The 11859-nt window shown below is 37.0% G+C and overlaps 1 protein-coding gene across 4 annotated transcripts in view; it reads left to right on the top strand.

Annotated features, from left to right (window-relative positions):
- Positions 1–11859, top strand: part of HBP1 (HMG-box transcription factor 1) — a 34385-nt gene that overhangs the window by 3562 nt on the left and 18964 nt on the right. For 3 of the 4 annotated variants that reach the window (XM_011948208.1, XM_011948209.1, XM_011948207.1), the window contains exons 2-3: positions 7908–8091; positions 10411–10639. In XM_011948208.1, the coding sequence (XP_011803598.1) occupies positions 7908–8091; positions 10411–10639 (413 nt within the window). Of the gene's footprint in view, positions 1–2159; positions 2458–7907; positions 8092–10410; positions 10640–11859 lie in introns of all 4 variants that reach the window. The other variant, XM_011948210.1, reaches the window with a different exon arrangement.

Raw genomic sequence — 11859 nt, 5'->3', positions numbered from 1 at the left:
GGATGGTCTCGATCTCCTGACCTCGTGATCCGCCCGTCTCAGCCTCCCAAAGTGCTGGGATTACAGGCTTGAGCCACCGCGCCCGGCCAATAATTTTCTTCGTAATGTGGTTCATTGAGTTTTTAAAAGTTATTAAACAGCTTAAAAAAGCTTTTTCCACAAGTTTTTGTAGATAATGTAAAAATGTTTAGGAGTACAATCAAGTTTAGGAAAACAAGTTTCATAAGAACTTCTAGATGTCAAGTTTTATTATATGACTCGTCTTAAATACTTACTTGAATTGACAGTACTCCTAAAACAGTTCGTGGATGACTGCTTGTGCTATTAATGGGTTTTCTGTTGTCTTGATCAATATGGCATTTCATGTTGAATGAGCATGAAATTACTAAGAATTTGTATAGATGTGGATTGGGCAGTGTCTGTGGGATGTAATATCTTTTATACCTACAATTCTGATAGGTAGATAGGTACTAGTCCCTTTTTTTTTTTTTACTTATTTTTAATAACTTTTTAGAGATGGGGTCTTGCTGTGTTGCCCAGGTTAGTCTTGAACTCTGGGCTCATCTTCCTGTCTCGGCCTCCCAAAGTGCTGGCATTGCAGGCCTGAGCCATTGAGCCTGGCCACTAGTCTTATTTACGAATAAAAAAACGGGTCCAAAAAAGAAAACAGGCCTAGAGATTTAATTGTTCAGGGCCATGAAAGTGGTAAGTGACCAAAACAAATCCACTAAGGGTTTTTGTTGTTTTGTCTTTTTTCTTAGCCCAGTGGCAAACTAGAGTTGTAGACAAATACCTGTGAAATCTTTTGTTTGAAGTTTTGTTGAAAATACTTTAAAAGAATAGCATTAAGGCCTCTGAGTGCTTTTGGTATAGAAAGTTGCATTTAATATACTTTGTTATGGAGGCTTGTTTTAGCGTGTAATTATGTAATCCATTTAAAATACTTCAGTTTCAGAGATAGAAATTAATTGCAAATTACCTTTTCTTCACTCTTTGAGAACAATTTGAGCATATAGTCTGGACTGGGTATGGAAATCCTTCAGGATTAGGGGAGAGCATATAGAAGATCCTGCTGTGAATTCCATAATGGTGATGGAAAGGTAAGGATTCAGGGAATAATAGCCACTTGAAAGCAGGAAGTAACCCATGCTGGCCTATACCTTTTGTCTTTTTTTCCTTTCAGCTCTCCCCTTCAAAAAGAAAATGGTCCCATTTAGTCATCATAGTCCTGTTTTCTTCATCCGTAATAACACTTTATTCACAGAGTTGTTCTGAGTTTAAAATAAAATTAAATGAAGTACATGGAAGTGTAGGCATTTTGTAAAACCTAGTTTCCTTCTTCATTCATTGAGACTTAGCTTTTTCTAGTTCTCTCTTTCTCTCCTGTCTTAAGATTTTGTGGATATTTGCTTCTGGAAGTTTGCATACCAAAAGCAGTGGGGCCTTCCAAGAAAGTAAAATTTGTAATACTCAACATGATATTTCAGAGTACAACTTCTGGAAAATTTTACTGAGAATCACTGATGTAGTGAAGGGATGACATGTGCAGAGTTAACTAAACTACAAGGCAAGCTGTGTTGAATCTGATACCAAAGCAGTATACAAAAGCGTGAATGAACAATAGGGTTAGCTCTACCAGGAGATATTTGAAAGAGGAGCTTGTTTATCAAAATGAGTATGTAATTGGTATAATGTATGTAGGGGAGTAAAAAATGTAAGGACTTTGCTGGTATTCCTTTACTATATTGGAGACCTTGCTTTCTTTCTCCAAAATAGTTGAGAATAGACAGAAGAGACAGAAAACTTCCATTTGTATATAGTTTTGAATTTTGTTTTCATGTATTGAATTCTCAGAATAGCCCTGTGAGGTAAGTAGAGGGACCGTAAGTCTGAGATTGAGTGACCTGTCCCCGGTTACACAGCTAGTAAGAATGAAACCAAACTCTGTTGTCTTGAAATGTAGCGTCTCTTACTGTATGGTACTTTTACAGTAGCAGAACTTAAGTTTTCTCAGGACCAAACTTCTGATAGCCTTGAGCAATGAGAGGTGTGAACACATAGAACTTATATTCAGTAAATATTTATTTGGTTCCTTTGGTTATTTATAGGTAGCTCTGTTTTGAAATTAAAATAATGTTTTTTTTCCAACTTCATTTAAGGAGTTTTGGGATGGTGGTTGATAGCTAAGACAAAGTGCTGAAGAAATGGTAGAAGTTGCAAAGAGACGTTAGTGTACTATACTTGGTGAATGATGGAAACTGCAGGACCTACTGTAGGGAAGAAAAAAGTTCTAGTTGGGAAGAATGAGGAAACCAAAGAGCTCTGCAGAGGGAGGGGGAAGACAAGACAGACTGCAGCTGTGCTTCTGCGGACCCCAAGAACGGCACTGTTCATGCACAGAGGATAGCTCTGAAGAGAGATACATGTGTAGTGCAACTTCTGAATTTCATAATAAAGGTAAAAGTAGGAAATGTTTTAAATTCAGATAGGGTTGACTACGTAGCTCACATCTGTATGTGAAGCATTGTACAGATATTCATAAGGATTTTTAGTTATCAAAATAGATTAAATTATATTCTGTATACTTAAGATGCCAGAAATATTTCTACGGAAAGAGTTAAAATCTCATATCTAAACTGTTAATATTAGCTGTTTAAAGAACTCACATAGTGTGACTAGTTTCTTAAGAGTTACTAAATAAGGAGTCTGCACTGATATTATCAACTACCTTTTTGGAGAATCATTGCAGAGGAAGCTGGAGACAGGTGGCTTACATAGAAAGACTGGGAATGTGAATGCTCGCTCTCTCTCTTTTTTTTTTAATATCCTCCTTAAAATGTTATAGGTGTTCCTGCATACTCATACAGTATTTCAGTATGATTTTGTCCATAGACTCAAAGAGACAGTTTTGAAGTATAGTTCTGATCATGTCAGACCTCTGTTAAAAAAAAATCCTCAGTGGTTCTTCATTGTCTGATAATTGCTAATCATAACACTAGCCACTGTACATTGAAGGCTTTGTGTTAGGCACTATTCTGAGCATTTCACATAATCTCACTGAGTTTTTATAACAGCCTGTGAGGTAGGTACTTTTATTTCCATTTTATAAACAAGGCATGGAGATTTTAAGTAAATTATTTAGGGTACATAGCTAATAAGTGGCCAATCTGGTATATAAACTCAGGCACCCTGATTTCAGAGCCCCTATTCTTGTCTGTAAATAGTTTTCCTAAACTACAATTGAAGACTCTGGTCCTAGACTACCTTTCCATGTGGTAGTAGTAGTATAGCCACAGTATTCACGATCACATGACACACAAGGCCATCCTACTGTGTGGTAAAACTAGATTCTGCGTTATTCTGATCTCACTAGGACTTTGCCAGCTATATGAGTTTACTCATGTGAGTTTCTCTCATTGGGAGACCTCGCTCTCTTTTTTTTTTTTTTTTTTTTGAGATAGAGTCTTGCTCTGTCGCCCAGGCTGGAATGCAGTGGTGCCATCTCTGCTCACTGCAAGCTCTGCCTCCCGGGTTCACGCCATTCTCCTGCCTCAGCCTCCCGAGTAGCTGGGACTACAAGTGTCCACCACCGCACCCGGTTACTTTTTTGTGTTTTTAATAGAGACGGGGTTTCGCTGTGTTAGCCAGGATGGTCTCGATTTCCTGACCTCATGATCCGCCCGCCTCGGCCTCCCAAAGTGCTGGGATTATAGGCGTAAGCCACCACGCCCGGCTTTTTTTCTTTTTTGGAAACGGAGTCTCCCTCTGTCACCCACGCTGTAGTGCAGTGGCGCGATCTCTGCTCACTGCAAGCTCTGCCTCCCGGGTTCACGCCATTCTCCTGCCTCAGCCTCCCGAGTAGCTGGGACTACAAGTGTCCACCACCGCACCCGGTTACTTTTTTGTGTTTTTAATAGAGACGGGGTTTCGCTGTGTTAGCCAGGATGGTCTCGATTTCCTGACCTCATGATCCGCCCGCCTCGGCCTCCCAAAGTGCTGGGATTATAGGCGTAAGCCACCACGCCCGGCTTTTTTTCTTTTTTGGAAACGGAGTCTCCCTCTGTCACCCACGCTGTAGTGCAGTGGCGCGATCTCGGCTCACTGCAACTTCCGCCTCCCGGTTCAAACGAATCTCCTGCCTCAGCTTGCTCAGTAGGTGGGATTACAGGCATGTGCCACCATGCCTGGCTAATTCTTGTATTTTTAGTAGAGACGGGATTTCACCATGTTGGTCAGGCTGGTCTGGAACTCCTGACCTCATGATCCCAAAGTGCTTCCCAAAGTGCTGGGATTACAAAGAGTCCAGCCCTTTCTTTTCTTTTAACCCATTCATAGCCAAGACCTGTTCTGTAGAACTTTAGTCATTTGCTTATATCTTTCCACTAAAGTGTAGATTCTTTGAGACTCATAATGAATTGTTCATTAGTGAGGTCCAACATTTCATCTAATACAATGCCCTGTGCATAGTATTTATTAAATAAATGATTTTTTAATAAGTAGGAATTTAGCAACCATTTTTAGCCCAATATGTCTCAATATTCTGCACCTGGAAACAAAAACCAGTGCACAGAGCCATACCCCAGGCCAGATAGATCAGATCCTCTGGGGATGGGGCCTGGGAAACTTTTTTTTAAAGCGTATATATGATTCCGTGTGCCACAGGGTAGAGTTGGGAATCACTGATGAAACTAAATTTGCTCCATTTCCCCCCCTCCCCCAGGAGAAGGTGGAGGCTCAAAATCATGATTTCATACTTGAGAAATAGATTTGCATTGCACATTTTCTCTAGTTGCTAGTTCTGTAGGTGAAATTGTTATATCCCAGCATATTTGCTGTAACTATATGCTAAGACTGATTGTGATCAGTACATTGTAGTAAACTGGAGAAGTGTTAATTTCTTCCAAATTTCATCTTTTAGGGGCCTAAAGTAATGGTATGATACATTATTTTTATTGAGATGTGCTGGATGACTTGTCATAATATCTCCCAGGGAGGAGACTGTTGAAACTGAATAGCTATCTGGTTTCCACCTATTAACTATGTATTTTCAGTAACTGTTCTATTTAGGACATTACAAACCCAAAGTATGTTTAATATTGCCCTGTGTCTGGGGATAAAAAAATTTCAAAAGACGTCATTTTACAGTTTTTTCACCATTTCATTTCATCCTCACAACTACTGTCAGAGGAAAGTAGGGCAGGTATAATTAGCTCTATTTTACAGATGAAGAGAAACTCAGTCACTTAGGTCATATATTTGGTAAGTAATCAAGCTGGAATCACAACCCATTTCCTTACATCTAACCAAGTGCCCTTTTTGCCACACCATAATACATTGTATAGTCAGTATTGAGCAAGGCTCTCAAGCAGTGCCCAGGATAAGAGTTATTTTTGAGGGGTATAGGCAGATAGCATCCAAAATGGAATATTAGACATATGGTAAGGCAATATGCATGCAATTGGGCTGTGTGTCAAGAACCCTGTATCTAGCCATCTAAAATAATCAGATGTAAGCAAATACTTTTAAAAATAAGAATATAAATTCAGTGTTTAGAAGAGTGAAGAAACTCAGAATAGCATATTTAGCAGTAGAGGGTATAAGTGAGTTTTGGTAGATCCTTAAGATGTATATTTAACCATTTAAAGCTTTGAAAAAAATTAATGACATAGGAAAATGCTTATGAACTTACATTACGCCAAAAGGTATGAAACTATAATATGAACTATGAAGAAAAACATGATTGAGTATACATGTACATGAAGAATAAATTGGATTGTAATACATCAAAATGTTAAAAGTAAGTCTGGTTGGTGGGGTTAGAAGTAATCATATTCCTTTTTTTCCAAAAATTTTTTTTTCCCATTTTTTTGCACAGCGATTGTATTTTCTAGTCAGGAATACATTTCAAAACCAAAAAGATCATGAAAAAGCCTTTGTAGAAAGAAATTTATCAGTGCCATCAGTGTTTATTGGTAATTAACATCATGGCTTAGCAAGCTTATAAATATTAAGTGATTAACATTTTTTCAGTGCAGTTTTGATCAGCCTGCACTGGGGTAGTACCCCAGTGACTTTCAGTGACTTTTAACAGCAATATATTTTATTGCTTTGTTTTGAGGAAGAATATGTTGTTGCAAAAGTCAGGATTTTTTTGTGTATTTCATATTCACTCATTAGAACTTTATTACTCATTAGAACTTTATTTTAAGAGATGGAGTCTTGCTATATTGCCCAGGCTGGATTCCAACGCATAGGCTGAAGTGTAGTCCTCCCCCTTCAGTCTACCCCAAGTAGCTGGAACTATAGGCACTAGCTACTGCATCAGGCTGGAACTTTTTTAAAAAATGGAATTTAGACTAGAGCCTGAGAAATCAGAAAATCTTACCATTGTTGCTTATGTTAAATAAAGAACTAATTTGATCATTGTCCAAAGGGTGAAATAAAAGGTATAACCACATTTTCCTTTCATAATAATATTTAGTTGTTGGATTTTGCTGAGAAATTATTTAAATGTATTAACCCATATTCTCTTCCTTCTGATAATTTTGTAGGCTTGCAGGTAGATTTACTAGTTGTTTAAATTTCCCATGATTATTATTCATCTTTCTAGACATAATATCCTATGCAGAATGACAGGTATCTTTTATTATGGCTAGGTCTCAAATTTTCATTAAGAAAACCTAAAGAATAGTTTTATTTTTATGAGAGTTGTAATATATGACCATTTTAAGAAACTCTTAAATGTTACTTAGAAAATGTATTTTTTTTGGTTGGGCGCGGTGGTTCATGCCTGTAATCCCAGCACTTGGGGAGGCCGAGGCGGGTGGATCACCTGAGGTCAGGAGTTCGAGACCAGCCTAGCCAACATGGCAAAACCGTGTCTTTACTGAAAATACAAAAAAGTAGCTGGGCGTGGTGGCACGCACCTGTAATCCCAGCTACTCGGGAGGCTTAGGCAAGAGAATCACTTGAACCCAGGAGGCGGAGGTTGCAGTGAGCCGAGATCATGACACTGCACTCCAGCCTGGGTCATAGAGCGAGACTCCTCCGTCTCAAAAAAGAAAAGAAAACTACTTCAGTAGTTCACTTTCAGAATGAGGAAACAAAATAAACACAATAAATAGAGACATTAAAATAGAATCTTAAAAAAAAGTAAAGGAAAAAATAGAATATTCCTCCAGTCTTTTTAACTTCTATTGAGGAAAGTTTTTAAATTTCCTTTTGAATTTGAAGGTACAAGTGAAAAAAAGAGTCCTATTAGTCTCAGTTTTTGCATCTGAAAGGAAGGTTACTAGGTTAAAGAAATAAAAGTATATATAATGCCATTTTTCTTCAGCAGAAAATACTTTTTTTTTATAATTCAAGATATTAATCTTTTGGGATTGAGATGTAATTTAGTGCTGAGTATTCAGTTGTAGGCCAAGATGTTAAGGAGTCATCGGAGTCTAAAGGATTTGAGGGAGCTATAAATGGCAGTGTATAATTAAGTTAAAATGTAACATTGTGGCGGGGCATGATGGCTCAGGCCTGTAATCCCAGCACTTTGGGAGGCCCAGGTGGGTGGATATCTTGAGGTCAGGAGTTTGAGACCAGCCTGGCCAACATGACGAAACCCCATCTCTTCTAAAAATACAAAAATTAGCTGGGCATGGTGGCGCATGCCTGTAATCCCCCCTACTTACGTGGCTGAGGCGGGAGAATTGCTTGAACCCGGGAGGTGGAGTTTGTAGTGAGCTGAGATCATGCCATTGCACTGCAGTCTGGGCGACAGAGTATGACTATGTCTCAAAAAACCAACTATAACAACAAAAAAAACCAACATTGTCACGTCTCTGATTTATTTTAGGTTTGTGTAATGCCCAAATTGCGTGACTTGACATTATTTCTCATGTTGTTCTTATTTTAAGTCAGAGCACCATAACATGGTGTGGGAAGTGAAGACAAATCAGATGCCTAATGCAGTACAGAAACTCCTGTTGGTGATGGACAAGAGAGCCTCAGGAATGAATGACTCATTGGAGTTGCTGCAGTGTAATGAGAATTTGCCATCTTCACCTGGATATAACTCTTGTGATGAGCACATGGAGCTTGGTAAGCAAAATTAAAAGTTATATAGGAATCTCTCACTAAGATTCAGATAACTTTTCATACTTAGCACACTTCTCCACCAACCTTGACTGGCTAGAAAAGGATATGAAGTATTTGTATATTAGAAATTTTCAACATTCTGTTACTGCTTTTAAAATAGTACTTAAAATCAACATGAGTGGGGCTATTTATGGTTATTGTAGAGACTCATTTACAGATTATTAAACTAAACTACTTTGTGTATAAAGACTAGACCCCACTTGTGGCTTTTCGAAAGATGCTACTTTTGAAATATACTTGAGAGAGCTCAGTAAAATATGCTTAGCCACTCTTCGTGGCAGATTTGCTGGTAGGATGTGGAAATTACAGTGGACCCTTGAAACTTGAGGATCTGACATTTATGGTTGTCACTATTGCTGAACTACTCCTCGAGATATGTGACCTGTAGAAATGTGTAAATTTGTTGAGGTATGTTTTTGAATTGTATTGCTTCGAGGCTGGTGTTCAGGAATATAGAGCTAATGAGTGACCTTGGCTTGCTGCCCAGCTTTTCAGCTTGGCGTTGCCCCCGTTTAATATATGGGGGTTTCCCTTCATGTTTATAAAAATGCTGGGGAGAAGATACAGCTGTCTTATTTTTACAAATGATGAAATGGAGAAGATTATGTACTGTGGTAATGTTTGGAAATTTGGAGATCTTAAGCTCTTGGGACACATAACCTGCTTGAATGCCAAGGATTTTCTGGACCCTAGTATTTATTGAGTACTGGTTACTTTTGAGCAAGGAGTGCCATTTTAATCAGGTAGTTGATCTTCCTCCATCATGTTTTTGGTTTAAGGAGGAACTCAGAAACTTAGGGCCCAGGGGAGTAAAATAACATGCCCCTTCCACCTATGACTTCGTTTAAAAAGTAGTTAATTTCCTGAACTTCAGAAACAAATGAACCCTTTGCAGTAAATGAGTGTTGGTCAAAGGCAATGAGGGAAAGGAAATAGCTATACCAGCATGAAAATTGTAGGGTAGAATTATTTTAAATTGGTGTGATGTTCTAGAACTCCTTGGCTCCTTCATGACTCCATGAAAGAAGTCAGTTTTTACTAATGGATATCCTGAGTCAGTACTTCTAATTAAAACATTTCAGTTTGGCTTGGCATGATGGTTCACGCTAGTAATCCCAGCACTTTGGGAGGACAAGGTGGGAGGATCATTTTGAGACCAGGAGTTCAAGACCAGCCTGGTCAACGCAGCAAGATCTCATTTCTACAAATTTTTTTTTTTTTAATTAGCTGGGCATGGTGGGCACGTGCCTGTAGTCTTAGCTACTTCAGAGGCAGAGGCGTGAGGATCACTTGAGCCCAGGGATCCAAGGCTTCAGGGAGCTACAATTGTACCACTGCACTCCAGCCTGGGCAACAGAGTGAGACCCTGTCTCAAAAAAAACAATTTTCTTTTTTTATAAAGATTAAGACTGTTATGGAATATTTGCCTGAATAGAATTATACATACTTTTATAGTGACATTGAGGAGACTAGAAGTTTTCTTGACTTGTATATTTAAGGGACCCAGTAGGTTTGTGGAGTTTGTAGTATGTGTTTCATGGAGAGTTGTTTTTTTTTTAAGCCTTAAAGGTGCTTTTTCTTTCCTACTGCATACACACATACATACAAATATATGTGTATATATATATATTTTTAAAAGAATATATAATTTTTTTTTTAAAGAATTCAGTATTTTGGAATTCAGTGTTCCTTATAGTGCTTGGTGTGTACATGAGTGGTACTTGGGTAATATTTCTAGTCGTCTTACGGGGAACTGAAAGGGTATTGTGAACTACCTTTTAGGAATGCACTTATAGGAAAAAATAACCAGTAAATAACCAGTAACTATTAACAAGATCAAAATTTATTAGTAAAAAGAAAGACTTTAACACAGAGTTGTGTAAGTAGTAGCATATTTATGTGATCTATATTATTATGTAGATTATTGTTTTCATTATAGTCTGTATAACAGGTTATTAAAGTATGTGAATAGTAAGTACATAATGTACACATAAAATGCTCTTTTCTTCATTAACTTGTTAATGTAAAAATGTCTCAATGGCATATGGGTCTCTCCTAGGTGAGGTACAAAAACCTAGGGGGAATAAAAAGCAGAAAACACAAACCAAACCATGTTTTTCCAGTCTGTGAACAGAATGTTAAATTTATGCTTTTCCTCTCTCAAAATTAATTAGCTAAAATTGACTTCTCTTTTAACTGCAGTTATATTGTTCCTTGTATTAGTAATTTCCTTTTTATGATTTTGTGTGTGCTTATTTGCAGATGACCTTCCTGAACTTCAGGCAGTTCAAAGTGATCCTACTCAATCTGGCATGTACCAGTTGAGTTCAGATGTTTCACATCAAGAATACACAAGACCATCTTGGAACCAAAATACCTCAGACATACCAGAAACTACTTACCATGAAAATGAGGTGGACTGGCTAACAGAATTGGCAAATATCGCGACCAGTCCACAAAGCCCACTGATGCAGTGCTCATTTTACAATAGGTAGGAGCATTGATTATATTTTTATTTTAAAATTCTATCATTACAAAAAGGTTTTGTTTAAAATTTTTTCTAGTTTAAAAGTAGTAGTGCTTTAAATTATTAGAATTTAAGTCATAGAATTAAACTCCTTATCTAATGATCAAAGACTTATTTCACTTACTACCATGATTTTATATTTTGAAAATTAGATAAAGGTGATAATGAGAACCATAGAGTAAAAAATATTTGTAAATGTTTAAAATAAGACCATGAAATAATTTTACTGTACATTTCTACATATAGAAATGAAAATTATATTTGTCTAAAGAAGCAGAGTTGTAATCAAGATTATATTTTAAACTTTTATCAACCTTGAGTTAGGTTCCTTTTGGTCTAGGTTTATTTCTTCCGTAGTTTATGTGGCCTTATGTTATTTGCCTGTTTGCTAATTCTAAACTTTGCTAATATTGAAATCTTGTCTAAAGAAGCAGAGTTGTAATCAAGATTATATTTTAAACTTTTATCAACCTTGAGTTAGGTTCCTTTTGGTCTAGGTTTATTTCTTCCGTAGTTTATGTGGCCTTATGTTATTTGCCTGTTTGCTAATTCTAAAATTTGCTAATATTGAAATCTTAAACTTACAAAAGTGGATTAAAAGTGGGCAAAATCACTGTTTCATATATCCAGACAGAGTTTAAGAAAATGAGTAGTTGTGCTATGAAATTATGGAAGCTTCCAGCTAATATGCCTGGGGAGACCTAAATGGAAAACACTTTATTGTTTATCCCTAAAAAGAAATGGATAAATATGACAGTTTATAAGGGAGAGAAATGCCCATATTTGCACACCTGTGAGTAGGAAATGATAGATCAGAGTGTTATACTAGGTAATGTAGGAATAACTGTAAACTTTGTTAGTGCTCCTAAGTGAGTGTAATGCATTGCCAAAGAATAAACTTATTAGGTATGAAATCTCACTTTTCTTGTAATCTATTAAGTTGTGCTGCTTTTCTTGTATTTAGCAGGATATTGATCTTGACTAGAGCAAATTGAATTTAGTTAACTTCAGTTTAATTCCATGTTTGTTTCCATAGGAAAGAAAACTTCCTTTCAGAGTTCCTGTTTCCTTTATAGTCCTAGTTTTCATTGTAATCTTAATAGTCAAAAAGCTAAAAATTATTATTTTTTTAAAAAACCCTATTTAACTATTGGATTTGTTTTCTTTCTCTAGAGATAATACTT

This window comes from Colobus angolensis, unplaced genomic scaffold (assembly GCF_000951035.1).
Source record: "Colobus angolensis palliatus isolate OR3802 unplaced genomic scaffold, Cang.pa_1.0 Scaffold275, whole genome shotgun sequence".
Classification (NCBI taxonomy): domain Eukaryota; kingdom Metazoa; phylum Chordata; class Mammalia; order Primates; family Cercopithecidae; genus Colobus; species Colobus angolensis.
This window is presented reverse-complemented; position numbering and strand designations above follow the sequence as displayed.